The following is a 24544-nucleotide window of genomic DNA, read 5'->3' as shown; positions in this document are numbered from 1 at the left end:
TAATTAGTCACTTCCAAAAATATAATTGGATGGTGATAATTAGCACATAAATAGCAGCAGCAGAAATATAATTTACAGACGAAAATAATTATGATAAATAATTATTATAAGTTCAAGAATCAAGATAGTCCTAATAAAATATTATTTTATGACTGTAATGCAGTCATAAAATAAATTATTTATTTTATGACTAATTAAAGTTTATATTTTATCGTACACTTTTGCTTTTATTAGATGCATATTTTTCGTTTAATTGCCATTAATTTTTCCATGATACAAACTGTAATACGTATTACTTTTCCTAGAGCTCAAAGTAGCTCATTTCTTCTTCGTTTAGCGGTTAAAGTGAAGAAGTTAAACGCACAAACAGATAGGCAGATAGATAAACACATATTTTATTAAATTAATATGGTCGTGCATATCAGCTAAAAGGACTTACTCCTCTTAGCTGTATAATTTGTGTAAATATTACCGTCATATTTAGGTTTAAATTAATTAACAGGTAAAAAAAACAGGTAGTAAATTAATTACTAAGATAACGACTAGCTAGTGTCTTGTAGTTAACATACGAGACTCTTCGGTTTAGAACCGTTTACAGTCCACTCAGAGCGGTATATATTTTGGTTATCTAATATCCTATACTATATAGAATATTCAGCATTTTGACATGGAATATTCGATATGGGGAGACAAATTTAAACAAAATGTCGTGAACGAATTCAGTGCTGAGAACGTAAGGATCATTGTTTTCTTCCAAATTTCCGATCTACGTCGATCAACACAGAAGAAAAGGGATCCCCGAAAAATTTAAATTTTCAAGCTATAATTGACATGCGCGAAATCACTTAAAGAAATAATCTACGTAAGGTCATAAGAGGATCAATCGCGTGGAAATCAGCAGGTAAGCCTTCATTTTCCTAATATTCGGAACGTTTTTCCAACGCGGAATTCGAACCGACTAGCTACTTCTCGAGCCTACTCTAAACCACTAAACCACGGAGGCGTTTCATGTTAACCTGTCACCGAACTATTCAGCCTAAGTCCATTAATCAGTCTCTTGCTCCATTTGTGAGATCCGTTTACTGTAATTTGATCAAAGTGGAACTGGAATCTGAGAAATTGTGACTGCAGGCATTCTAGTGTGGCGTCTCTGTCGCACCTGCGAGCTTAATTTTAATTAATATTAATGATCGTTATTTAAATCTGATGGTTTTAGTTTGTAGTCTATGACACTATTGCTTATATTATATTTTAAGGCTGGAGAGGAAAAAAATGTACGGAAGACAGTTGGTTGACAAATTGTTAAAAAATTATTATGGCTAGCGACAAGCTAGATGTTGATTTTGTGAACACGCATTTTTTAAATATTATATTTCAGTGAGCTTTGAAGATCTGGTAGTTTCATTTATAGAAATATCTGCCTATCATTTCAATGATCTCCAAACTAGTTTCTATCTACTAATATTAACGTTAATATTCGTAGAATGCCTGCAGTCGCCAGTCACAATTATTTACATGTATGTGGATGGATGGTTGCGCGAAAACTAGTAAACGGAATTTGATGAAAGATTTTAGCTAGCGTAATCTGTACAAATAGGTTAATTTTTTGGGAACTTGGGTTATTGCAATACTTTAAGATATGGATTGAAAAATATGTTTTGACGGTATTTTTTATTTGGAAAACTAAGGATGAAAAATTTAAGCTCTAAATAAAACAAATAGGCTACTTTTTCTTTGGGAAACTTTGAATACGGCAGTTTAAGTAATAAGTAGTAATAGTGCATGTTCCGCTATTACATTTACGAAGCGAAGCTGTGAGAAAACCCTGTTATGGTAATATAATATTAGCTTAGCAGCTTTTTAACAAAATTCTTTAAGGAAAATCTTCATATTTTTCGTAAAATTTATATTTAATGGGAAAAGTCCTTTACCGGCATTTTGCAATATTATATGAGATAGCTTAAATATTATGGGTCGCTACTCGCTCCAGAACACGTGACCTGATCAAAAATTTGTAAAACAGAGGAGTAGACCGCTGACATAATATGAGAGGATACTGTATCCTCTAGGAGAGGAGGTTACTACCAGTATCCTCCTCTCTTATATTATATACATACTTTCACAATATCATACACATACATTTTTGTCGCACGGTAGGTATACTATAAGTACCGGTGAAATTAAATTATGCCAAAGATATAAGATTCATTTCATTTTTACTTCTGTCTGCACTTCCGGGGAGCAAGTTGCACATTTTTTTTGTCCTACACTTCAACATACTATGTCTAAAAGTTTGCGTTATTAATTCGTCGAAAACAGCGTTTCCACTCGCTGTTTCTTGACGCATTCAATTATTGAATGCGCCAAAACGAAACTTGAATGAAAGAAGATGACGATAATTGAAGATGAAAGCGCATAGTATGGACATAGCTATTAAGAATTTGGAGAATTTCAAACCGATCCTGACAGAACATTTAACCACTCGATCTATAAATCAAACGGGAATTTGTAAATGATTTTTATTGCGGACCCTCTTATCTGTAGCTGACACGGAGTTGTTTATATCGATGATATTTTCGACGGTATCATGGCCGATGCTCGATGGGAAAATTTATGGGCGAGAATTCGCGGTATTCGGAAATGTGTTGGGAATCTGTCCTCGCATTTATCGGAATAGGAACAAAAGATAGAAATAGCGAGTGGAAACGCTGTTTTCGACGAATTAATAACGCAAACTTTTGGACGTAGTATGTTTAAGTGTAGGACAAAAAAGATGTGCATCTTGCTCTCCGAACGCAACGCCAACATTGTCATTTTTGTTTTTTCGATATGGTCAGAGGGCATGCGTTGCGGGCATGCTTCACATTCGCTGTTGACTGCGATATAACGCATGCCCTTGACGAACAGAAAAAGGCACAGTGTGGACAAAGCTAATCGACTTTTTTCGTTACTAATACTATTATTTTTTTCGTACTTTAGTACAATCTTTAGATTGAACGTGTAGAATAGTTATTGTTTAATATAATTTAGATGCAATTGGAGTAAATGATGTTAATCCGGCACTTGCAGAACCAAGTTATTATTATGAACTGACATACATAATATCTATGCCGATTAATTTTCCTTAAATAGTAGAAAGTCTAGTAATTAAAAGAAACCAATATTTTGTTCTCGACAATTTTCGTTTTTCTGTACACCACAGAAACAAAAAACCTTTAGAACCACTGAACGATATGCTCTTTATGAAATGAACGTACATGAGAGTTCTCATTAATAAACCAAATGTAATAAGAAATGAAATACTCTGTACCAAGACTGTACCTATGCAAAGCAGAACAATTTGTATTCCCAGACTTAACCCGGGTTTCCTATTCAACTTTTACGAACCAACCTTATTTTTTTATGTAGTTAAAAGTAATGATTCATATCTAAAAGTATCTTCGTGCTTCGAAATGAGGAACACATTTAAAAAGGTTCTCTAATGTCTTATTGTTATTAATATAGCCTAACGATATTTTAATAAAAACCGGCCAAGTGCGTGTCGGGCCACACGCGATATAGGGTTCCGTAGTACCGCTAGTTTTTGATAATTTTTGTATGGTCAACGAATGTACATTTATAACGTGTTTTACACTACTAACAACATCATCTCAGTCACGTTCAAAGGAATTTGAACCAAAAGTTCCGTTGTACTTCGCCGAATATTTTTTTTTAGTTGATCGACTATTACACAATAACTTATGGAGACTGCTTAACCGTGATAATTTTCCTTTTAAATTCAGCATAATATTTCCTACTCCTGTGATTTTTTTCACATTTTCAGAGGCAACGGTTTTGCTGGTAGAAGGGGGGGACACTGGACTCTAACGATTTTTTCAGCTTTGAAACTTCATATTTCACAAATGGATCCTTAAATCGGAAAATGATCTATGAACACTCATAATATTTTTAAAAAACCTATACAACGACATCCCATACGGTGGGGTGGACGCGAAAAAAAATTTTATCCCCGCTTGATGTGTAGGGGTGGTACTTACTATAAAAAAAAATATTTTTTTAAGATTTTGTATACCATTTTGTTGGCATCATTAATATCTGCATTCATGCTGAATTACAGCTTTGTAGGTCCTATAGTCTCTGAGTAAAACCACGGACAGACAGCCGGACAGACGGACGGACAGACCGAAACTATAAGGGTTCCTTGTTGACTACGGAACCCTAAAAATGTCTCTTTATGTAAAATTATTATCCATAAAAGTTTCCGTGGAACGTTTCGCTAAGGCCACCAAGGTTAGAAGCACTCGCTCGAAGGATCCTTATTCACGTAGGACTTGTTATAATAATGTAATGCTGTTATTATAATGAGATCTTACGGAGTCCCACGTTACAGAAATCTGTTATTTTATTATTATGTTTCTATTAAATGGTAAAAGTACTTAAAGGTTGTTTACATTGCAACGTCTGCGTCCCGCGGAAAATCATCTAACCGATCTGCTATCTTAAGCCCGCTGTACACATTGGGCCAACGCATTCAGCTAGCGCATTGGGCCAACAGAGGCCTACTTCATATTTGGCGATAAGTTGGGAGCGACATTCCGTACTCTACATGTTGGGCTTGTTGGCCCAATGCGCTGGCTTTACACGTCAAACAAATACAATGACTGTGTTATTACTTATTCCACATTTATCACTCTTATATTTGCACATCTTCGCGTCAAGTCAGTGTATAAATTTAAATAGCCTCAGATTAAAATTTTATGTATACTATGAATATAATTTCAAAAGTTTTGGCTACACTACATGTTACTCAGGTTTTCGTGAGTGTAATTAAAGTTTTTGCGGGTTCCTTACATAATACATTCTGCCTTGATGAAGTGTTGATAAAGTCGTTTGATAAAGTTAGAACTAGTCAAGTATGAGGAAAGATTTGGAATTTTGAAGAAGTGAAATACGCGGGTAGGTGAACAATTTTAGGTATAAGTCGCATGGAAGTTTTACTAGTAGTGCTATACTATATAATCTTGTTTCAGATCTGTTCGTTGGACTAATCTATGTGTTTGTGGATATAATTCAGAAGATAACTATTGCGTGGCTGGCGGGAGAGATTATGTGCAAACTAGTCAAGTTTCTACAGGTAAAGATTTTTACATTATTATTAGGTGATGAATAAAATCTCTAATGCCGATAAATGTGTGTAGTAGAATATTCGTCTGTTGTGCCTAAGATTGATAATATGATTAAAGCTACACAGTTTCGCAATCATAATTATCCATCATGGCCCAACATGTATAGGGGCCTTTACGTTTTTACCTCCAAAAAGTCGTAACATTTTAATCCGATAGTACTTATTTATTTTGCAGCGCTTTCAAACAAAAGTTCAGTGTCTATGGGGATTTAAAAGTTAAAACATTATCGGGCTTTCAATATTTTAATAACATTAAAGGTCAGTAAAATATATCGAAAGCCTTTTAAGCTGCGCTTAAAATTATATTTGAAAACTAACAACAGACTTAAAATATTTTGTGATAGGATTATTTCCTAAAAATAGTTCAGGTATAGATCGGTTGCAGGCTTTTGACAACACAAAACAAAAGTTACAATAGAACTCGCGCACGAAGGGTGCCGTACTACAATAGAGCAAAAATAGGCTGAAAATTGTGTTTTTTTTTATGGGAGCCCCGCTTAATTATTTCATTTTTATAAATAAATTATTAATATACAAATAAAACTGAGTAGTTCGTGAAGATTTCATGTGTATTATAATATGTATAATTGCCATTATTAATATCGAGCAAAAATAGCAAAAAAAAAATAACGTTTGTTGTAATATGGAAGCCCCCCTAAATATTTAATTTATTTTGTTTTAGTATTTGTTGTTATAGCGGCAACAGATATACTCAATCTGTGAAAATTTCAAAAGACTTTTGAACTTTATGTAACTTTTTTGTCTGTCTGTCTGTCTGTATGTTGCCAGGCTGTATCTCAAGAACTGCTACAGCTAGACTTCTGAAATTTTCACAGATTGTGTAATGTGTATATCGGTTGCCGCTTTATCAGCAAATACTAAAAACAAAATAATATTAATATTTAAGGATCCCATCCCAACGTGATTTTTTTGGCCTTTTTTGCTCAATATCAATACTGGCAACAGGTAGGCACTTGAAATTTTCACAAAGGCCTTAAATATATGTGTACTTTAACAATTAATAATAATATTTAAATAAAATAGAAATTTTGGGGGGGCTCCCTTACAAAAACACAATTTTTGGCCTATTTTTGCTCTATAACGGTACGGAACCCTTCGTGCACGAGTCCGACTCGCACATGGCCGATTATTTATATAATTTAGTCTTTCTTTTTTTTGCTGTCCCTTTGTTTAATATTTTAGTAATTATTCATAATATTATTCATAATAACTTTATAATTTTGTCTAATATTAGTTGTAACGATATTCTATAAATATGTGGGATTATGTGCATGGCGGCCAAAGGAAGATCTTCCGACCGAGCGAGGTGTTATGCTCGATCAGGCCGAAGCCCGCGTGATACATCTCAGCTGTCGTATATATACCGACGCGCTCAGAAAACTTCGATAGCGCGATGCAGGAATGTTAGGCGAATTGTGGGTACCGCCACATCACTCCCCCCCGAAGACCGGAGGTCGAATCTTGACGTCTTGCCGCTTGAATCGCCAGTGCCAGTGAGTTCCCGTGAGTCGGAACTGTTGCAGTGAGTCCCAGTGAGTCGGAACTGTAAGCTGCTGCACAGGATCCAGTGAGTCGGATAAGCTGCCGTGCGGGGCCGATGCTACGTGCTGACCAGGAGAGATGTGCTCTGCTTGCTGGGTCGACGTCGGGGTCACCAATGTGGGATTATGTGCATGGCGGCCAAAGGAAGATCTTCCGACCGAGCGAGGTGTTATGCTCGATCAGGCCGAAGCCCGCGTGATACATCTCAGCTGTCGTATATATACCGACGCGCTCAGAAAACTTCGATAGCGCGATGCAGGAATGTTAGGCGAATTGTGGGTACCGCCACAAATATTATAATATTATTTATTAAGTTTTTGCGATAAGTGTGAGAGATTGAAAAGTGCCATTAAAAACTTGAATCGGTATGAAAAAAAGTATAAAAAATGCAAACGAGCAAACGGCCATGGACACTCGCAATATCAGAAGAGCTGCTGGTGCGTGGTACTTTTAAGAGATTACGCTCTCTTCTTGAAGGTTTACAGGTCGTATTCGTCCGGAAATACTGCTGGTGACAGTTCATTCCTGAGTTGTTTGATTTGATTTGATGTTGAAATTGGTGGTGTTCCAGGCGGTGGTGATGTACGCGTCAACGTATGTGCTGGTGGCGCTGAGCATCGACCGCTGCGACGCCATCACCAACCCCATGAACTTCTCGGGCAGCTGTGAGTATGACGTGTTCTAGGTATAACACTAATAAAACACAAATTTTCGTGCACCTTTTCCAATATATTTTAGTGGAAAATATAATATAGTGGAAAAAGTTCATGAGAAATTGTGTTTTATTAGGCGACGCGTTGTTACGCGATATTGTTCACTATTAGCTGCAGTGTAAAGCACATTTCCCAGGAGCACGATTCATGGAATCATTGTATCACGATTGGAGTTGTGTGTAGGCGGGGCTAGCGTTTTAACTTGACAGTAGGCGCTTAATAATAATACGGCTTCAACCCTTTCGGTTCTCATACTGTCTGAAATGCCAATCGCCAGTGTTTGATGAGATTTATAATTGAATTAAAAGTTAAAGGTAAAATCACAGCTGTTCCGAATTGTTGAATTCTTCAAATTAAACCGGAATCTGGAGTTATTTTGTCGTGAACAATTTTCTATTCGTAATTATAGACCCACGCTTTAAAGTCCCACGTTTTATTAAGAAAATAGTTGACCTTTGCGTCATGTTTCGTCCTATAAATGATTCATGAAATATTTTATACCTTTTTGTAATACAAGGTTCTACTCGTGGATTACAGCTGGCTTCAAAACAATGTGAGGTACATAATACTTTTTGGAAAAAAAATAGCCAAGCTAACTCATAGTTAATGCCGAATAATTCAACTATAAGGGCTTGTTTCACCACTTTCTGATAAAGTGCCTAATAGGCTATTCACAACTTTTTTGACAGATTCTCCATACTTGATCTGTCAAGTTAATTGGTGGATATACTTATCAGGAAGTGGTGAAACAGGCCACTAAGGGCCTGTAAATAACCTGCTTCACCACATCCTGGTAAGTACCGAATAGGCTATCTACCACTTAACTTGACAGATGAAGTATGGAGAATCTGTCGAAAAAGCTGTGAATAGCCTATTCGGCACTTTATCACAAAGTGGTGAAACAAGCCCTTAATGTGTCAAATTTTATCAGTTGTTTTGGGAAATATTTCAGGTTCTTAAAGGTACACTAGCTGACCCGGCGTTGTTTCGCCATATAAATTATATCTAGTATCAATATCAAAAGTAGATAAAAATCTATACTTAGGCTTAACGAATGCACATACAAATTTTCATTAAAATCGGTTGAGCCGTTTTGGAGGAGTTCGCACACAAACACTGTGACACGAGAATTTTATATATTAGACAAGGCTCTGACACACAAATTTTAAATTTTTCCATCATATTTCAGGGATTCGAGCAAGAGGTCTGATAGTGTCAGCTTGGCTGATCAGTGTCATATTCTCCATCCCACTTCTGATTCTGTACGAAGTAAAAGAAGTACAAGGTAAGAAATCGACGTTTAAGTAGTTGACCCGGCAAACGTTGTTATTTCGGGTATAAAATAGATGTTAGTCGATTAATTATTATTAGATCTGACTGATAAGTAATAAACAGACAAAACTTCTAAATTGGTCCAGCCACTTCATAGGAGATTGGCAACAAACGCTTCGTAGATATATGTATCTGTGCATAAAAAATTCAAAATCAAAATTGTTTTATTTCTGAATAAATTTAAAATAAATATTTTTAGAAAGTCTACATGGTGCCTACCGTACCGTAGGTACACCTAATTGGTGTTGATGAGAATTTAAGATGATTATGGAATTTAATAAAATGAAATTTTATGTGATCTTCAAGTCATCTTCAAGATATAATGATAGCAATAAGGATTAATGAATATTACTTTGAGGAATTTAATACCTTGCTAATTGGTTTATACTGTTCATGTTTGTTGCTAAACTTGAAGTATGCTTTTAAAAGAATAAGATGAATAATATTTATAATAATGGTGCACTTGAAAGATATAATTAATTTTAGGGTAGCCTTTTCCAAAGCTTTGTCCCGTCAAATCGTAGTATTTAATCCTTCTTTGAGGCAGAAGTTTGATATTTTTTCGTAGTGAATTCCTCCCGTCCATATCATTACGTGTGCAAAATTAGAAGTTTCTAGCACCGGGGATTTGACCACTAAAGGTTTGCCACCAGTGCGTTGATCATACAAACTGCGACAAAGGCAAAGCGTAATTTTAATAAATCTTTATTTATTTATAGGCCTAGTCTATTCATAGCCGGATATCACTTTTCCATGCTGGTTTGATCAAGAATATTAATATATTTTTGTACAAAAATGTCCAACGACCCTAAGGCTTAACCTTTCTTAATTAACGTAAGGGTCATCTGGCTAAGGTTAGGTTGGAACTTCGTTTTATAAAACTTAGTTTCATGCTGCGGTGTAAATCTCGTTTTGTTTCGAATGGATTTCACAAACTTATTTTGATCGCCATTATTAAATCTAAGTTTTCATGACGTCACGCGATTATTTTACATGTTTTCATCATATTAAAGCCTTTTCACGTTAATTTAATTACAAAATAGCAAGAAACAATACATAAAATAACCAAACGTATGTGTCAAAACTGTCATCTTGACATTTTTTTTGTCTATGTTTTTCGTTCCGCCATGACAGGGCTTGAACGGGTTTTATCATTTATGACGTTAAACTTCGGACTTCGGGCGTTCAGAAGATAAAACTCGGATTTGCTGTAAACGCGTTCAGTTTATGTTGGTGAAATTCAATTCTATGTTATAATCGCGTTTATACGTTTAGAACCGGTTCAGCGTGCATTGAACGCGTTCCATTTACCAACGGAATATTATGTAACTTCTGGTGTAGTAAAAAAAGTTCAATCTCTATCATTCCAGGACAGCTGCAATGCTGGATAGAGCTGGGATCCCCTCAGAAGTGGCAGGTGTGGATGACGTTAGTGTCAGTAATGATCTTCGTGCTGCCAGCAGTCGCGATTGCGGCGTGCTACGTCGTCATAGTCTGGACTATATGGACGAAGAGCAAAGCGGTGGTCATGAGTCCGCCTATCAATAAATCTACTAAGAAACGGAAAAGTGAGTACCTATTTAATATAGCAAGTTTTTCGTACACAACTTCCACGAAGAAGCGACAACTTCTGATATGCATGTTTAACAATAATGTAAAGTGTTTTTTTCTATAATATTTATGTAATCTTGATGATCTATTAAGCAGCTTTTAGCATTATCCTCTTAATACAAGTCGTTGGAAGCTCTGTCTTTTTGTCGTTTTGATCATTAAATAATAATCATCAAAATTTTTGTGCATAAACCACTGAACCGATTTAGAATTCAGATTTCTAATTCGGTGTTAAAATTATTTTGAGTCCCGATAAAAGACAATATTATAAGCAGCTGGTGATCATTGAGAAATGTACGCTCTCGCACATACTCGCTTTTTACAATACTGTATGTCTTGAATGTAATGTTATGTTGTTGCTGAAAAGTCAGTCATCAGTACCCCTATAACGGTGACCAGTGGAAATGCGAAAGTATAGACAAACTGTGGAGATATGGTGGAGATAAACTTAAGGTGTCGTTCCAAACTTTTTTCGTTCCGAAAAAAATCAATTAAAATGCCACTTTATGACAGAATACAGTCCTAAATATTCAAATAACATCCTACTTTATGACATATACTATAGTCTGTCATAAAGTGGCATTTTAATTGAATTTTTGTCGGTCGCGATTAGCCGTGGTAAAGATCGGAACGGCACCTTAAGTTTATGTCCACAGTGTGTCTATATTTTCGCATTTCTACTTTTCGCCGTGCTAGCACTACTGGTAAGAAACAAATCCCGTGTTCCAGGTGACGTGGAGTGTGACCCGGAGTCGCGTCGCGCGAGCTCCCGCGGCCTGATACCGCGCGCCAAGATCAAGAGCGTCAAGATGACCTTCGTCATCGTCTTCGGTGAGTTCGAATCGTCACGTCCGAGTTGCAAAGACTAATCATAATCGTTTAAACTCATCAATACTCAATTAAATAAAGTAATGGTTTTACGCGTTCCTACCACAACTAAAATTAAATTATTTTTAGAACGGATAACGAGTCCGTGGGTCGCGCTCTCTCCTCAGCTCGGGATCATCTGCCCGTAGCACGTCCACCCCTAACATTAAAAACAATAGGACTCTTGTTAGCCGACCCGCGGCCACGTTCGGCAACACCAAAGGAGTGACGTCACCTCCGTTCACAGAATCGATGGCGGCGATGGCGGTACACCTTTGCGTCAGGATGACATAAACAAATTCTCAATTATATTAAGAGTAATAAGCCGCCTACTAGGAATTAGCGGCGCTTTTACCTTCGCGACGATATATATATATATATATATATACGTGGGAGAGCCATGTTTCGGCACGAATGGGCCGGCTCGACCGGATAAATACCACGTTCTCACAGAAAACCGGCGTGAAACAGTGAGTGAGTTTACCGGAGGCCCAATCCCTACCCTATTCCCTTCCCTACTCTCCCCTATTCCCTTCCCTTCCCATCCCTACCCTCCCCTATTACCCTATTCCCTCTTAAAAGGCCGGCAACGCACCTGCAGCTCTTCTGATGCTGCGGGTGTCCATGGGCGACGGAAGTTGATTTCCATCAGGTGACCTGTTTGCTCGTTTGCCCCCTTATTTCATAAAAAAAAAACAATTTTATTTTATCAAATCACTGAATGAACGAAGATACGCTCTATTTACTTTTGAATATTCTTGGAATCTCCGATATCTCAAGGATAAAAACGCTGTGAATCGACATTGATTACTTATTGGTCTTTAATGTTTCGCCAATCAACCGCGTTCGACGAAAATTCTCCGTGTACGTCGAAAATCCACAAATTTCGTCGTATTTCTGTCTGCGACGAAGCAACGAAGGATTCGTTTATCAGTGCCGATGACATTTCTTTTAACTTTTTATATCCATTTAAGGGGAGGTTATTCCTAAATTAGCAGGCCGATGTCTGTCAGTGCGAATATCGACGTAAGAGACATTAAAATAACATTCATATCAGCGCGCCTTGTACAGTGGCGGTTACGACGATCGCCGCGTCCATGATAGGGCGAAATAGGAGAAAAAACCTTTTTACTTAGATAAAAAATAGTATAACTAAACATGTATCCGTACATTTCCCTGTAAAATTTTAATAGTAATCGAACTATCCAAATTATTTTTTGATTGAGTCCCTGTAAGTCCTATAAAACTGAAAATGTTTTTAAAATCGAGGTTGTTTCGGAATTTTTTTTTATCGAGTAAAATTATCTGTATCGTGTCTCTAACCGTAAAAGTCACTAGTTAAAAGATGTATCTATACATGTATATATTTTTCAGTTTTTTTTAATGACGCTTTCTTTAAAAATTACTCATTCTAGAAACGTGAATTTGGAATAACCTAGCCTTAAGGATAAGTATTGACTTCGAAATTCAGAGAAAAAATTCTCGGAACACTTCTTTAATGTGGTATTTAAACGAATAGCTCCAGGCAGTACAAGACGAAAGAGCTTTTCGGAATGAATAAACTGAGTTTGTTTACGTCATAATTATAATCTGAACAAGGATATGCCAAGACAGAAATTAGATAAGGAAATTGGTTTAATCAAATTTCTTCGAGGTGTCTGTTATTATTATTAAAATATTCTATCTCTTCTAGTTTAGAGATGTCAGGAGTTTTTACTTAGAGTTCCTCTGCTTGAAAATGTTTTACCTTATAACAATGTATGAATCCAATGGACCCTTTCGTGTACAATATTTGCAGACGAGAGGATAAAGTTATTTTACTAGGTGACTAACCTATTTTTCATGTGTATAATTTTATTTAATATTAATAATTTATATTAAACTTTGTTAATCGAATGTTTTTAACGTAATAGTATGATAGTTTCGCATAATATTACAATCACAGTTTATTCATAGTAATATTATGCGATACTAATAATGGGCATTGTCCAAAAAAAAAATCACATGTACTTTTTATATTTTTTTCGTTAAAATAGAGTATTTTAAGAATATGAATTAAATAATTTTGAAATTCATTGGCTAATTTTTTCTCAATAAATTTTTAAAGTTTCGCTCTGACGTCATCATCGGCGGCCAATCGACCTCTGCATATGTTTTAAATTTCCTTTGAATCTTATTTATAATGGCTGGTTCGTCAAATGCAAATTCTCATTATGTGAAAGCTGATACGAGAAGCTCACCAAAAGTTCGAAACGTAACGTCGGTCGAATTTATTGCTAATTTAACGCCATTGAAGGTCAAACAAAGGTTAAACGTATTTGTTCAAAAATATAAGTAACTAATGGGTATTTTTACGTTTATATACAGAAAAACGATCACTGACCTTATTCCTCGAAATGTTTTTGTAATGAGCAAAATTAAAAAAAATAGACAATCCCCATTGTCAGTGGCTGAGCTATTAAATCTCATAGAAATTATGTTCAATCATGCTTGTGCTAGTGTATACGTACACATATTTTTACACACAGATGAAACCAATTTCGGTTTCGTTTGACAGCTCGAGATTATATAATATATTAACCACGATATTAACTTTATGATTCAGACCGGAACGCGACGCGTAAATGCTTTTCTAAATTTATATGGATTTGACAGATTTGCAAGACGTCTCACGCAATTGAAAACTGTCAAATCCATAGCTGTTTTAGAAATGCATATCTATTGCGGTTTGAATCAACCCATCTGTGTCATTCTGATACTGCCATACCTTTGTTTTTTTTATGTGCACTTTGAAATAAATCTAAATCTGATTGATTATTATAAACACCAATACTTTTTTAATCCACCCTCTATCTCTTCCAGTGTTCGTGCTATGCTGGTCGCCGTACATCGTGTTCGACCTGCTGCAGGTGTACAAGCAGATCCCCATCACGCAGACCAACCTGGCCATAGCCACGCTCATACAGAGCCTCGCCCCGCTCAACTCCGCCGCCAACCCGCTCATATGCTGCATGTTCTCGCCGCATATTTATATCAGTCTGAGGTATGGTGCCGTGTTAAGGATAGGTTAGGGTACACAGTGCGAGCGGTGAACTAGCCGCACCTCAGTTATTACTGACTAGACCAGCTCGCATGTCAGCTCGCACCGTGTAACCCAGGCTTTAGGATAATTAATAAATGAAGACATGAGATACAAGATATTGAATAGCTGAGGAATAATGTGGAAAGAGATACAGCGAGAAAAAAATGAAAAGCGAGATCAGGCTTAGTATCTTAATCTTGCTTGAATAGGCCGAACAACAACAAATTGTATGTCCTCAACACCAGACGTGGTGTTAAATTCCTATTTCTTTGGTGTTGCGCACTTAAGTTCTCGTTTTCTACGTTTTCTCTTGTGTTTTCGTATTTGTCGGATTGAGGAGAAAAGTGTGGCAGTTATGTCTTAGCTCAGCACTTTGACTTCACCTTGAAGATGAACAAGTTGAGTTTTACATCGTTTTTTAAGTACCTATTTGAAGTAAAAATATTGTGTCTAATATTCCAGGCGCGTCCCACCGTACAGCTGGCTGTGGTGCCTGCGGCGGCGGCGCGCGCGCGGCACGGTGCGCTCCCGCTCCGACAGCACCGCGCACTCCGACCTGCTCAGCTCCACGCACACGCGCCGCTCGCAGTCTGTCGCTACGGTGAGACAGTCCTAGCACGCTCCAGCAGTAACGACACAGACGCGTGCCACCGTACAGCTGGATATGTTGCTTCAAAAAACAATTCAAAACAATAACTAGGTAATCAACCAAGAGGTGAAAGAGGAATGCAAGAGGATGCTCGAGTAACGCCTATGTGGAAGACGCTTATGTGCTTGAGTAACCATACGGACATTTAAGCTGTCCCAGGCACTACAGTACACTTTGATGAGTTACTTCGCTCTTAGCTAATATGATTAATCACCCAATAAAAGCAAATCAATGACACCCCTAATTCTTTCAGGTCCTCAACCGGACTCGCAGCAGCAGCATCCCGAAGGTGGAGCGGCGCACGCAGCTGCTGGTGCTCATCCCCAACCGCGACTGACACACCCTCCCCGTCAACGATGTCATGCTGTAATCATCATTATCCTCTAAAGCACTGGTTCCCAATCAGTGGTCCGCGGACCGTCCAAGTCCGCCCAAACAAAAATATGGTTCGTCGTTCGTTATTGTGCATTTTAATTTTATGATTCCTTTATAGTGTTCCCTGAGTCCTGACCAAGGAAAGGTTGGGAACCTCTGCTCTAAGTCTAACATATGCCTATGATGGATGTTATTTTAGGAAGATGTTGGATTGATGGTACAAGTTGCTAGATTGGATGTCACGTAATAATAATAATCAAACCTATGCTTACGATGAACCATTGATGTTTTAGCAAGATTTTGACAATATAATATGTACTTATGAACAATTAATGTTATTTTAGGAAGATTTTGACATGAAACAAGTCGTTCGTTTGCAAGGGAACCATTGATGGAAAAACAAAATTTTTGCATAGTGATTCAAGTTGCTTGTAAGGTATGGGCGTAGCCACGCTGGGGCAAGCTGGGGCGCTTGCCCCACCCTGACTCTGACCTATAAGGTGCCTAACTAAATATAAAAATATTTTTTTCAACTAACTACAATCATAATGGCGACAAAATATCAATACAATGTGGGGAAAAAAGGGGAACTAACGCTGCCATCATACAAAAACGTAATTTTTCACAGTTCTCCTTTACCAGCAGCGCTCCCGCCGCTTTGGTAGGTTGACTGCTCCCCCACCCTGAGCCCAAGCATGGCTACGCCCATGTTCTAAGGTCAAATACGCTTTACGACTTTTAGTAGCAGTGAGCTGCAGTGTTAGAAAATCTTTAGCTTATCTTAGCAGACACAAAAACGACGTGAGATATACAATCTTCTTGCTCGGGTAATAGAATCCTCTTCGAGCGATTTTGACTTTAAAGCATAATAATAATTATTGACAATTGTTTGGTTGCTCCACTGACCTCTATAATACACTGGACAGGCGATCGCTATCAATAAAATGTTCCTATTTGAAAGTCGCCATATTGGCGCTGATTGCTATGTGAAAGCAGTAGTGAGTGTACTTGGAACTACTATTTTGCAAATGGCGGTTGTAATTCTCTATGTAATTAGTTCACAGTACGCTCACCGCGGCGCACAAAAATAGCTGTCATTTTGTACTGCATAGCCTGTCGAGTGTAATAAAGGTCAGTGGGTTGCTCAGACTGTTTCCATCAATGATATTCTATGTTACTAACGTAACTAGATTGGAAGTTTACGGTAGCAACGCGTTGCCACTTCGAAGATGCCTGCAGGCATATCTCACATACATAATGACATAACGAATATATGACTTGACATTGTCTTTTGAACAAAAAAGTGGTTACGCATTTCTGAGAATATTTTGTAAGACATTGCTACTCTAGTATTTTAGAAACTCATTGGTTTCCATTTAAAATAAGTATGTATTTGTAATATCTAGCTAGTCTTAACTCTGCTAAGCTGAAATATAACTGTATACATTACTTTGATATCCTTGACGATTGCGCGTCCTCTTTCTTGACTTGTGGCGTACTTTAGGCACAAAGTTAATATACCTAGCGGAATAGAGAAACAAAGGCCTGAGCAAGAGTGATGTCACTATCAGTAACACTGCGTGGTAAAAAGAGACGTGTGATATATGACAGCAGCACTCTTTTTTTGACGTCCAGTCTGCACGTGCCGCACACCACACATTTAATCTCATAGAAATCATGTTCAATCATGCTTGCGTAAGTGTATACGTACACATATTTTTACACACAGATGAAACCAATTTCGGTTTCGTTTGACAGCTCGAGATTGTTGCTCTATTCCGCTAGGTATATTAACTTTATGACTTTAGGGAAAAATGAATGTTCCAACCATTACTTAGAAGATACGATTATGTCAGTATTGATTGTTGTATTTTGTAATAATAAACACTTTGTAAGATATCGTTACTACTGTACCTACTTCAGAATTCGAACAAATATTTTGTAATTTTTTTCAGATTTTTTCAGAAGTCGTTTGAAATTATGTGAAACCTCGCACATTCGTCCGCACCGTACGCGCCGCATTCCGTGTACTATGCGGTGCCGATCGACGCGTACGGCGTGTACGGTGTTGACAAAATATTATGTGCGATCAGCTTTAATTGACAAAAAATTGTTTGTGTATCACTTAAGAGGATACACCAGGGGCTAGAGAAATGACAAAAAAGTACGTATAATATCTATAGCTGTCTCACTTACCTCAAGCCTATACCGCAGAACGAGATAGAGACAACTCCAGAAAATCAACGATTCGTTGTCCCCTGATTCCTTCTCCAAAACTTAACCGATTTAAGTACTTTTTTCATTAAAGATTAAAGAAAGGCATAATATCTGTTTTCTGGATCTTTGAACACAGCGGAAAATCTGGCATTTTTTTGGGGTTTTTGAACGTTCATATCTTATTTAATTATTAAATTATGAAAAAAAAGAAAACATAGTGGCCATAGATATTCAGGCAAAAATAATAATTCTACTAGCATTATCCAGGGAGGAAACAGGGGACAACGTTTGTATGGAAAAAAGGGCGGTGTGGACTCCTCTTAAATTTAAAAGAGATATACAATAATTATTTACTTTTTCTACTAACATAATTATTATTATATTAATTATTCCCTGGTCATTGAATACGTAGGAATTCGGTACTAGACCTATCAATTCTTGTAATTACCTCAAGGTATTTCATGCACGAAAATTTTGCTATGTCATATTTTTGTGCGAACAAAGAGGCCATAGTAGCGATAGCCTTCGCTAAGATTCATTTCTACGTAATCCGTGACCCGACTAAAGAAAGGATTTAAAACATAAAAATGTTCCTGAGCTTATTTGCCAAATAATATTATCTCATTTTGAAATTTAGGTTTTTAAATACTGAGCTCTAGTACCTACTGAGTACTGCTGAAACTTGCTTATTATCTTAAGGTGACGCCGCGTTATTCGGAAAACTTACAGCATACTAACAATAACATTAATTATTTAAATAAGAATTTTGAATGCCAATTACAAGTGTCCACTTATGAATAGTAATTTAAAGAAGCTAGATGTGAAACAGCAATTACAATAATACAATATACCTACCTATTTCTATAATTATTATTATAACAATACCAAAAATATTAGATGTTGAAAATTTCAATTTAGTCATAAAGTAGAAAGTAATATTAAATAATATGCCACCGCAAATACAAACCCACTCTGTAATATGAAACTGAATTAAAAATTAAATACGAATTAAAGATTTAATAACAGATGATAGAATTACCTATGATCCGATCCATGATTTGTATATTTAATATTCTATAACATTTTCTATTTAGAGGTGAAATATGCTTTAGTTAGAATATTTCGTATTTTCTTAGGCTTTAATGATAATACATCCTCATGTTGATTTTCACTTAAAAATTTATTGAATTGAATGCTTGATCTACATATAAACGAGTTACGACGATGGTATGTATTGTAGGGTTGCACATGAAATGGTACATGGTTACGGAGGAATCTAGAAGGAACGTTAAAGTCATATTTACTCAGTAGCTCAGGGATATCTACAGTAATATTAAATACCTAATAATCGGACTCAAGCATGTACCACAATAAAAGTAAACAACTAAACACGTAAACAAAATGTTGGACTTTTCTAGAAGGTTCGAGTATTGAGTAGGGGATTTATGTTGCCTGTGCTCCCTCGGTAAGTTTCGCTGGTTTGTCGTGAGATGGCACCACGTGTCCGTATACCATGTACCGTAACAATATATTTCATATAAGCTATGGGCAAATTATAGTGTATGCTTGAGCTAATCTATGTACTAATTTTGGAAGCTTAAATCACTCTCCTCTGTTGGCAAAATTGGAATCCCTGTTTTATAGAGGTATTTTTGATTAATTATATTCTGTGCTATAAAAGTTGACCAATCGTGTTGTGCTATGGGTAATTCAAAGATAAATAAAGGCACGAAGAATACTGACAATGAACTTTAATTTCTTAGCTTTAGTGATTGTTGAGAAAAATCGATATCGCGTCAGCCAAATTATCGAGGCGTCACCTTAACAAACGCATATTTTGTAGATAAGTATTTTGTAAATATTTCGTATTGATGTAACTAGTTCCTAAATTATTGTGTTTAAATGTTAGAAATTTTGTTAAAATTTACCAACATTTTCTTAAAAAAAAAACTCTGTGATGGAAATTGATTAGCGATCATCAAGCGCGCTTGATTAAGCGGTCGCGCCTTTGTTTGTATACAATTGACAAAAATTGCTTGTAATCTCGTAGTGTACAAAACTGCTCGTCCTCGCAGATGCATATAAATCGATGCTGTATATAGACGAAATTTCTATAATTTAAGAAGTTTCATCTCACATATTTTCATGGTTTGGAATAAAACAAAAGAATGAATCCTCGTTGCTCCGTTCTTTATTTTTTTGTTTATTTAATAAGTAAACAAATTAAGCCAAATTTTAAACATTAAGAACCTAATATGAATTAAGATTAAAAATTACAATAAGGTTGTAATAATAATTATAATCGTGTATCTACTTAACTTGCTAAAGGTATTATTTTTTTACTGTAAGTAAAACAAAGTATTGTAAAATGTAATTTATATTCATAAAAAATTTAATTAAAATTTTAAACTTTAATGATTTTTTTATACTTATTATAAAACCCTCGAAGATAAATTGTAAAATACTTAGGTACTTATATTTAATAATATAATTAATATCAATGGACGCTTCACACCACGTCATGCAGTCTGGCCCCGTGGCTGGTATTTGGTAAGTACCTGAAGGACTTGTGTTACGGGCACGGAGCTAATATTACAAGCTCCGTGGTTACGGGTACCATACAACGGAATATATTTTATGACTAGCTGTTTCCCGGGACTTCGTCTGCGTCAGTAGGTATATAATAGCAGACATAGATAATTTTCCCCATTACATTAGACCATTTTTCATTAATCCTTTCACCGATTCATCGCAGTGTGATATTGCATTATGGCCTAGAGCCATTATTGACATAAATTGTCTATGCAGAGTTCCTGAGATTAGCGCGTTAAAAAAATGTACAAAAATCTCATTTCCAAGCATTAACTCCTTGACTAAATACTTTTTTGACTAAATGAGAATAAATCCTACTGCAAAACGTGCTACACAATTTTAGAATTATGAAACAAACTCACTGGTAAACCTTTATTTCATTTCAACCAAAAGGGGTACGAAGATTTTGGCCGACCTACTGTAGGTCGCTCTTGTGTTTTTTCGCGTTCACGAATATTTTTTTAAGTTTTAGTAATTGTTTAAGGGGGGCTCCCATACAAAATACAAATTGTCTACTTTTGCTAAGATAAAAAAATATATAAGCAATGAAATTTTTTAAAAATCTCTTTTACCTAGACATTTTTTTTAAATATTATTTTTCATGGGTCGAAAGTACCCAAATTTGAGATTTTTCGAACCTTTAAAAATTCATATCTTTAAAAATCTTAAGTTTATCGTGAAAGTCATACGACCTTTTTAACCGACTTTCAAAAAACGAGGAGGTTATAATATATTCGGCTGTGGTTTTTTTTTTAATTTTTTTTTATTTTTGTATGTTCGACCACTACTCCGCCGTTTGTGAACCGATTTTCAAAATTTTTGTTTTGTTATATTAGGTTTCACTCCAATTTGGTCCCATTTTCACAAAAATGGTGATCTGATGATGGGATCCATGAGTCATCGAGGGAACTCCTCAAAATTTATATGGAAACATATGGTGATTTTGGTTTTATGAGAAGCATCCTAAGCATATGCTACCAATTCGCAAGATTTTGCACCAATGTATACTATGGTTTCGAAGATACTAAGAGAACTACGGATTCCTTATAGATACAAGTTTGGGGGTTTAGGCGTTGTTTTAAGATGTGAAAGCATATGTTGCTATGCAAATTACATTCATCATCATCATCATCATCATCATTATCATCATCATCATCATCATCATCATCATCATCATCATCATCATCATCACTACCATGTCAGGGTCACCAATGTCACAACTCACATGGTTGTATATGAATACAATATACACACAACACCATAAAATATCATCAGTCATCACTTTATGTCCATATCCTAAAATACGTGGGAGAGCCATGCTTCGGCACGAATGGGCCGGCTCGACCGGAGAAATACCACGTTCTCACAGAAAGCCGGCGTGAAACAGCGCTTGCGCTGTGTTTCGTCGAGTGAGTGAGTTTATCGGAGGCCCGATCCCCTACCCTATTCCTTTCCCTACCCTTCCCTATTCTCTCTCTATCAGATATAGAGAATCAGTACGCTGAAGTGGAACTGGGCTGTTCACGTAGGTCGAAGAACAGACGATCGCTGGAGTAAACTTACTCTGGAATGGAGACCAAGGCTGAGAAATCGGGGTGTAGGTCGACCTCCAACTAGGTGGGACGACGATCTCCAACTAGGTGGGACGACGATCTCCGCTTAGTTGCAGGCCCATGTTGGATGCGAGTGGCAGGAGATCGGTCATCTTGGCGTTCATTGAGAGAGGCCTATGTCCAGCAGTGGACGACTATAGGCTGATATGATGATGATGATATGATGACCCTCCCCTATTCCCTTCCCTTCCCTACCCTCCCCTACTACCCTATTCCCTATTAAAAGGCCGGCAACGCACTTGCAGCTCTTCTGATGCTGCGAGTGTCCATGGGCGACCATCAGGTGACCCGTTTGCTCGTTTGTCCCCTTATTTCATTAAAAAAAAATCTATTTGGTACATTTCAAAGCGATTTTAATACAAAAAAAATATGCTTAATGTTGTTTCAAAATACATAATATTTCAAGTACCACAAAATTGAACATAAGTAACAAATTCAATCTTTACTCCAGAGCGTAAGGCACACATTTGGGTTGGACTGAAGGAAACGGGGCACTATGGAAAAAAAGACATAAATATAAATTTTTCGTCAAAATGTTAACCTCTTATAACCACCCTTTTTGAATATACCAATCGATAGAGGGCGCCAAGGGGAGCAAAAAAACAGATGATCTTATCTGAAGATTACCAAAATCTCAAATGCGAATTTCTTCTAAACGGAGAGTTTACTGGCGGTGGAAACGGTAAGTAGGAGTTTTTCTCACCCAAAACAACCCTCCTTAACCCATGTCACCAACATTTAATTGACGTAGGTTCCTAAACCTTAGCTAAATTTTTCTAAGTATTTTCGCCATACTAACGAGGTTCGTATATCGGCCTGTATCTGGCCGGGGTTTGATTTTTGAGAAAAGTTTATTTGAGCTTTCTTACTCCCCTTGGCGCCCCCTATCGATAAGTATATTAGAAAAGGGTGGTTATAAGAGGTTAAAATTTTGACGCAAAATTTTTCTAAGTATTTTTTCCATAGTGCCCCGTTTCCTTCAGTCCAACCCAAATGTGTGCCTTACTATCTGGAGTAAAGGTTGAATTTGTTACTTATGTTCAATTTTGTGGTACTTGAAATATTATGTATTTTAAAACAACATTATGAAACAACATTAAGTATATATTTTTTTATGGTGTTGTGTGTTTATTGTATCCATATACATCCATATTGTATTCATGTGAGTTGTGACATTGGTGACCCTGACATCGTAGTGATGATGATGATGATGATGAATGTAATTTGCATAGTAGCATATGCTTTCAGTTCTTAAAACAACACCTAAACTTGTATCTATAAGGAATCAGGAGTTCTCTTAGTATCTTCGGAACCATAGTATACATCGGTGCAAAATCTTGCGAATTGGTAGCATATGCTTAGGATGCTTCTTATAAAACCAAAATCAGCATATGTTTCCATATACATTTTGAGGAGTTCCCTCGATTACTCATGGTTCCCATCATCAGATCACCACTTCTGTGAAAATGGGACTAAATTGGAGTGAAACCTAATATAACAATACAAAAATTTTGAAAATCGGTTCACAAACGGCGGAGTAGTGGTCGAACATACAATAAAAAAAAATCCACAGCCGAATATATAACCTCCTCGTTTTTTGGAAGTCGGTTAAAAATATTGAAGAATGCACCTGAATCCTGATCACCCTTTAAAATGTAGATAGGTAGGTAATAATAACATTATTATTTGAGTTGTCATTAGCACTAATATTATACAGTGTGTAACAAAAAAAAGTGATAATACTTTAGGGTGTGTACACGTTCCTTGTAAAGAGTTCACTGTGAAAGTAGCAGCGCTGAAAAATGAAAAAATTTTTTCACTTTTGTATGGGCAACGGCCCGAGCGTCACAAGTTTCCCCATACAAAAGTGAAAAAAAAATTTGGTCTTTCAGCGCTGCTACTTTCACAGTGAACTCTCTACAAGGAACACGTACAGACCCTAAAGTATTATCACTTGTTTTTGTTACACCCTGTATAATATTTTTATTAGTCTAGAAACTCAAAGCGAATGGATTATTCTGAAACTATGTATGTATGTATCTATGTAGTAATCATAATTTATACACGCAAATGTATAAATTATGATTACTAGGTATTTTACGTGGGAGAGCCATGCTTCGGCACGAATGGGCCGGCTCGACCGGAGAAATACCACGTTCTCACAGAAAACCGGCGTGAAACAGTTTCGCCGAGTGAGTGAGTTTACCGGAGGCCCAATCCCCTACCCTACCCTTTTCCCTTCCCTACCCTCCGCTATTTCCTTCCCTACCCTCCCCTATTTCCTTCCCTACCCTCCCCTATTTCCTTCCCTACCCTCCCCTATTTCCTTCCCTACCCTCCCCTATTCCCTTGTAAAAGGCCGGCAACGCACCTGCAGCTCTTCTGATGTTGCGAGTGTCCATGGGCGACGGAAGTTGCTTTCCATCAGGTGACCCGTTTGCTCGTTTGCCCCCTTATTTCATAAAAAAAAAAATTGTTCTCATTTTAATTGAAGGGCAAACAAACATGTATTGAACAATATTTAATGGCCGCCATAACACTTCGTAATTTTAAAATTACAACTTTGCAGTATATTCGCGTCGGTATGGCGGACTGACACTCCGAAGCGCTCGATTAACGCTCACGCGTTTGGGCCGCCAGTGCGAGCGCTATGACCATCATTTTCCTTTTTTTTTTGTCTTTACGTAATTATACCCCTGTAGAACCGCCAGCCTGGTACAAATGACCAAGAATTTTGTGTCACCA

At 36.8% G+C, this 24544-nt stretch overlaps 1 protein-coding gene across 1 annotated transcript in view; it reads left to right on the top strand.

Moving 5' to 3' along the window:
* Positions 1–15408, top strand: part of LOC121731245 (cardioacceleratory peptide receptor-like) — a 143806-nt gene extending 128398 nt beyond the window's left edge. Inside the window, exons 5-12 of the mRNA XM_042120601.1 lie at positions 5031–5134; positions 7320–7413; positions 8651–8746; positions 10164–10361; positions 11134–11235; positions 14134–14314; positions 14816–14954; positions 15256–15408. Coding sequence (XP_041976535.1) covers positions 5031–5134; positions 7320–7413; positions 8651–8746; positions 10164–10361; positions 11134–11235; positions 14134–14314; positions 14816–14954; positions 15256–15339 — 998 coding nt within the window. The 3' untranslated portion in view covers positions 15340–15408. The remainder of the gene's footprint in view (positions 1–5030; positions 5135–7319; positions 7414–8650; positions 8747–10163; positions 10362–11133; positions 11236–14133; positions 14315–14815; positions 14955–15255) is intronic.
* Positions 15409–24544: the final 9136 nt, after the last annotated feature.

This window comes from Aricia agestis, chromosome 10 (assembly GCF_905147365.1).
Source record: "Aricia agestis chromosome 10, ilAriAges1.1, whole genome shotgun sequence".
NCBI lineage: Eukaryota > Metazoa > Arthropoda > Insecta > Lepidoptera > Lycaenidae > Aricia > Aricia agestis.
Note: the sequence above shows the minus strand (reverse complement) of the source record. Positions and strands in the feature narration are given on the sequence as shown.